Source organism: Carassius carassius, chromosome 17 (genome assembly GCF_963082965.1).
Source record: "Carassius carassius chromosome 17, fCarCar2.1, whole genome shotgun sequence".
NCBI lineage: Eukaryota > Metazoa > Chordata > Actinopteri > Cypriniformes > Cyprinidae > Carassius > Carassius carassius.
This window is the reverse complement of record NC_081771.1, coordinates 20533446-20539755: the sequence shown is the minus strand read 5'-3', so window position 1 is coordinate 20539755 and position 6310 is coordinate 20533446. Positions and strand designations below refer to the sequence as shown.

General features: G+C 42.5%; 1 protein-coding gene across 1 annotated transcript; it reads right to left on the bottom strand.

The window, feature by feature from the left end:
• On the bottom strand, window positions 1-2361 carry LOC132160561 (transcription elongation factor, mitochondrial-like). Its single transcript, XM_059570217.1, has 4 exons — window positions 2186-2361; window positions 1348-1817; window positions 1104-1253; window positions 1-567 (listed from the first exon to the last, which is right to left on the bottom strand). The coding sequence occupies exons 1-4, from the start codon at window positions 2226-2228 to the stop codon at window positions 142-144; spliced, it is 1089 nt and encodes a 362-aa protein (XP_059426200.1). The 5' UTR covers window positions 2229-2361; the 3' UTR covers window positions 1-141.
• Window positions 2362-6310: the final 3949 nt, after the last annotated feature.

The following is a 6310-nucleotide window of genomic DNA, read 5'->3' as shown; positions in this document are numbered from 1 at the left end:
TCAGGTACAAGCAACAAATTAATTTATATATATATATATATAGTCTTTGTTTCAGAGAAAGCATTGAACAAAACTTTACTCAGTGAAAGGGAGAAGGAGCTCCAATGCCCAACAAATGAGAAAAAGCCAACCAGTAGCGATTCACTCCCGCAGGAGTTCGAAAAACGCAACCGCTTGCAGGAGAGCATCACATAGCTCTTCCCCTCTGTTCCTACTACTCATCTGAAAGGAGTTTCTGTGCTTTAACACTAAATCATGAGGAAAAAGAACACGTGGATCTTGTTTTATCACAGACTCCGTCATCATCTTCCTCACTGTTTCCGCTCCACTTGTCCGACAATCTCCCACGATTAAGTTGAAATGGCGGCCAACAGCTGTGCGCATCATGTTAAGGACTTTTGGGGGGCTTCCTGGTTCCCTCACTGGAGTGAGTAAAGCAAATAGCATGGCCTCTACTGTTCGGAGATGGACCAAGACTGGATAAAGAGAAGTATTCTGGGGAGAGACGCCTGGCTTTTCCACCAGAAAAAAGTCAGCAGGAGGAAAGCTTGAAATAACCATGGAGATCTAGGGTTGACAAAGAATATACATCTTAAGTATCATCACTTGTTATTCCAGTGCAAATTCAGTATCAAATAAGATGCTCTAGTCTATACAGAAGGTTTTCAAAATATCTTCTAGTGTTCAGATGAATAAGGAAATGCATACAGATCTTATTGTGAACAATTCATCTATGTATGCGTTTCATTTTTATACAGTTTTGACCTAATCATTTTTAATCAAAATGTCATAATTGGATATTCGATGAAACTTGCCTAAATCATTTTATGATTTGATTTGCCCCTTTTTGCTATCGACTGCAAGCTTGCATTCAAATCTGCCTCCATCCATTCAACAACCAATGCACAGAACTGCCCCTACATCTTTTTCTTTTCAATAAGAACCTTGACTGAGATCTGTCACAGTACTAAAAGAAAAGATCTCTCACTACTTCTGTTACATTTCTCTAAGTTCTTCAAACTATAAGGGTTGCTGGTTTGCTTTCTTAAAAGAAAATGCAAATATGGTAATGTGAATATAAAATACTTAATTTATTAACTCACATCTTCCAAATAATCGGATGCCATGTACATTCCTTTCATAAAACTCTTGCACTCTGCTTGCTGCCAGTCTAAGACAGTCCTTGCACGATCCATGTGTGTCCATGCAATTTTATTAGTACCACAAACAATGGACACTATAGAGCTTGCATCCTGCAAAAAAAAAAACTAAAATAAAACAAAGCACAGAACAACAACTCGCTCACAAAAGCTATTAAATGTAGTGGTTTAAACAGATTTGCCTCACCTCCAACAGAGCTCGGTCAACTTCAGGTCTTATAAATTTAGCCAGATGGACTTTTCCCTTTTTCCTCTCTTTCTTGTCTGCTGGGTTAAGGATAGAGTTAAAGACTATGACAGCACTCTTGTGTTTCAGTAAGGGTACATTCATGACACTCTCCAGACTGTTGAATGGTCCATGTGTGGTTCTGTGTTTGACAATGTTAACAGCTTTCCGTCCTCGTAGCAATTTGACCTTTTCCAGTTCTGACTCTGTGGCTGTATTGAGGCACTGGAGGATGACAGCACGCTGCTCTGCGGTATAACACAAGTCCAAGGGTTTGTCCTTTTCTTGGCATAATTCAGAGGAAACAGGTGCATTCAAGGAGTCAAGTCCACAGATCATGGTTCTGTTCCTTCTGCAGCAGGTGCAGTGCAAAAATCTGAGCTCATATTTAGGCAAGGAACTCGGGGGGCGACAGAACAGACTGTAATGTCCTGTAATGATGATTTAGTCAGAAAATAAATCAAACATACATGCATGCACATAAGTCAAACCACAATCAATCAAATTTCAGCTATAAAGCAGCTCCACAGAATACAAGTGTCATTATTCAGCTCAGTTAGATATTAGACTTTTAAGTCCCAGCTAAGAAACATTATTCAACAAACAAGCTCTAATAAACAAAAAATAAATAAATACACAGATTTGCTTAAAAAACGTAGAATTAATTTAGTGCAACTAATAATCCAGCATTGAACAAGATCTGTGATGTTTCAAGATTCCTTAATATTGACACAGCAAGGGCTAGTCTAATGGAATTTCATACCTTAAATCTTAACAACAAATTAATATTTTTTATTACCTTTGAGGAAGATGGAGGTCAGGAGGCGTTTTGCGATCCACATGTTTGATCGCCACAGCTCTGTGTTTTGCTTGCATATGACAGTGCCCCAAGCATTGCCCTCAGAAGTCCGATGTAAAAGGTTGGCTCGCGTGGAAACACGGCTTGTGTGACTTTGGTTCCTTCTTCTTCTTGGTTTTTAACGGCGGCTGGCACCAACGTAAAATAGGTGCATTACCGCCACCTTCTGTTCCGGAGTGTGGAACAGAGTTCTAAATTCTATATAACAACCCTGTCTCTCTTATAAAATCAAATAATATTTTACTATTTATTTCACTTGCCCAATTTATTAAAACCTTAAAATTTATATCCTGAATTCCATTTTTCCTTATGTGGCGAGTAGGACTTCTCTTTTACCGGCAACGCCACCCGGGGAATTTCACCCCGAGAATAGGATTAGACTAACTCAATAGTTAAACCACCAAAATACAAAGAAGCACACAGGTTTGAATTATGCATGAAGCCAGAGATGTAGTTCCGTTAAAAGACAATTTTATTCATACAATTACTAAAATACAAGTATAAAATACCATACACCCTAAAATAGGGGAAATGAGTGCTGAGGCCTTACCAGTGGAGAGGTAGGGTCAAGGGGTGTGGGATCTCAGGGGAGGATTCCCCAATCACGTGAACACTCACACACACTGTGATAAAACCCAAAATAAGCAAATAAGGGAAAACACAGCACACAAGAATAGACACCACCACCGAGGACACCGACACCAGCAATTTCGGCACTCAGCACTGTGGGAGAGAGAACACTCAATTATTGGGGAGGGAAATAAATCAATAAACCAAAAGTAAATGAAAAAAGCCACTTCAGTCTAAGGCAATTCTAGGCAGCAAAGGGGACTTAATAGCTGCCTAGAGCCTAACAAAAGGAACCAACGTTTAACAAATCAAAGTTTCAGCAAAAATGAAAGTCTTTATCAAAACTTAAGATATATAAATTAACCAAAAGAATCACTTAATCATAAATTTAACAAAAACCCATAAACATAGACCCCAATCTCCACACACATTAAGGAGCACGGTCAGTCCAAAAGATCTGTGTCACAAATCACTCAAATACAGCCCTGCCAGACACCCAATTGGGCAACAGGTCCTGGTGCTGGAAGGCACGTAGCGGCGTTCAGAGCTTGGAGTGAGCTCCTGTAGCTATAACTGGTTAAACAGTCTACAGTTAAAATAGTTGAGACAAAACAGCAGCGTGACTGGGAAAGGAGGGGCTGGTGCAGATACCAGCACATGCGAAGCAGTTTACAACCCTGATGTACACAAACCAAATTCAGTAATGGTTTGTGATTAAAATATACACGTAATGCCAACTAGTATACATACGTACCCATCAAGGAGCCTCACACCAATAGTGACGATAGTACAGCTACGCCGAGCCAGCAGCAAAACTCAACCCGGTTCCGTCACAGGAATGATCGGGTTTATAACAGGGAAACACTGCAAAAGACACTGCACACTGTAATGCCCATCCTAACGTAAACAAGGCCTATAGATGAATCAAATTAGCCCATTGCATTACCTGTCGAATTACCGTGACTGCACCGCGACCTCGAAAGAGTCAAGAGTCGAAATGTGCCTCCGGCCACAAAGAGTAAGGAGTGTCAATAGGGAACCCCTGCCTATATAGCATGCAGCTAAGTCCTGATTGGTCCAGAGAGAGTACGAGTGTGATTGAAACCACTGCGACCAATCAACCTGCTACAATCAGTGTGATTGAAACCATTGCGACCACTCAACCTGCTACAATCTACCCCAACTTTTGGATCGTCGACCCCGACTATGGAGCAACACAACAGGTTTGGCATCAACTACTTCCAAAGGTCTAAAGAGGGACGACACAGAATTAGACAGAGGGTCTGGAAGGTTTCCTACACCACCCACCGTTCCCCCACGGCCCTCGGGAGGCGATTGATATTGGAATGGTGGCCTGCTGTTGTCTGGGCTGTCCGACGGACCACAACTTCACTGGTGTCAGAATAGGAAGTTGGTGAAACCGTGTGCGCAGTGCTGGGAGCCCCAACAAGGTCCAAAACAGGGGACACTGGGTTGGTTTGAGTTTGTACTACCAAAGGAGGCTGCTGTCTGAGAACCAGCAGATCGCAGTCACCAAAGTACTTCTCCTCCGATTCAGAGTAATCTAAGGGGAGTGACAGAGAGGTAGCAGGACCACCAGAAGGGTCTAGCCTGACCACAGCCTTCAACAGGGCACAATTAACATGCCTGGACTTAGTCGGATTGTCTACAGGCGCTATGATATATACAGCTCCACCTTCGGCTTGTGCCCTCAAAACTTTATATAAAACAGGATCATACAGATCTTGGATCTTATGACGACCTCGGGTACTGAAATTCCATAACCACACCAACTGGCCTACTTTCAGAGGGTGGTCTTGAACATGCCGATCAAAATTCCTCTTGCGACGCTCAGCCGCACCCCTTAACCTTTCCCCAGCCCCCTCAAAGGCGATCCGTAAGCGTAAGCGTAAGTGTTCCTGAATCCATTCATGGGTACTGCCACAGAGAGGATCTTGTACTCTACCTAGCAGGAAATCAACTGGGAACCTGGGCTCTTGCCCAAACATCAACAGAAAAGGGGACTCCACAGTGGCCTGCCATAGCACAGGTAGACAAGTACAAATACCTAGGGGTTTGGTTAGACTCTTCTCTTTCTTTCCAGACCCACATTAATCAGCTCCAAACTAAAATCAAATCCAGAATTGGCTTCTTATTCCTTAATAAAGCCTCTCTTACTTTTCCAGCAAAACTCGCTCTCGTGAAAATGACCATCCTTCCAATTATTGACTACGGTGATATTATTTACAGAATTGCTTCAAACTCTCTCCTTAGTAAACTAGATGTTGTATATCATACTGCCATCCGTTTTGTCACCAATGCTCCATATAATACCCACCACTGCGACCTCTATAGTTTAATCGGCTGGCCTTCATTACAGACCCGACGTCAAAAACATTGGTATCATTTCATCTATAAATGCCTACTGTGTAAAACCCCACCTTATCTAAGATCACTAATCTCTAGAGCTACCCCCTTTATGAACCTTCGTTCAAGCAGGTATATCACTTTGACTGCTACTAAAGCCCATACCTCCTTTGGTCGTCTTTCTTTCCAGTTCTCCGCTGTTAACGACTGAAATACACTTCAAAAATCTCTGAAGCTTGAATCCATTGTCCCGTTATCCACATTTAAATTATTATTAGCAAACACATTGTCAGACCATTGTACATGCTAATCCCAGCTCACACTTTAGTCATTAATACATGTGTTTGTACATTTTAATATACCATGGCAGTCTTTGTCTGTTTGATCTGATGTTTGATTTGTTTTGTCTTGTAATTTCATGTGTAACTTTTGTACCTCGACGCTTTTATCTTGGCCAGGTCGCCATTGTAAATGAGAAAGTGTTCTCAATGTGCTTACCTGGGTAAATAAAGGTTAAATAAATAAAATAAAAAAATAAGAATACAGCACCTGCGGAAGACAGGAACTCCAGTCCGCTTCCGAGACACTGGAAAGGTGCGTAACAAGTTGTGCAGGGTCCGATTAAAGCGTTCACACTGACCATTACCAGCTGGATAATATGGAGTGGTACGGGACTTCTCGATGCCATAGAGCCCATAGAGCTGCTGGATCAGAGAACTCTCAAAGTTGCGGCCCTGGTCTGAGTGTATACGAGCATGAACACCAAACTTTGAGAACCATTCAGTCACCAAAACCTGAGCCACAGTGGAGGCTCTCTGGTCACAGGTGGGGACAGCAAGCGTATACTTGCTTAACACATCGGTCATAACGAGGATATTTTCCAACCCGTTATAAGTCGGTTCTAACATTGTGAAATCCATAGCTACGATCTCATTTGGCCTTGAAGCCAGTAAATGCCCCATGAAGCTGCGAGCAGCTGGCTGGGTTTCCCTCGCCACTTGGCACCTCTCGCAGGCCCGACACCATTGTGCAACTGCAGAAGACATACCCGGCCAGTAACACCGCCGACGCAAAAGCTCCAATGTTCTTTCCACACCCTGATGACCATGGTCTTGGTGAACCTTGGTC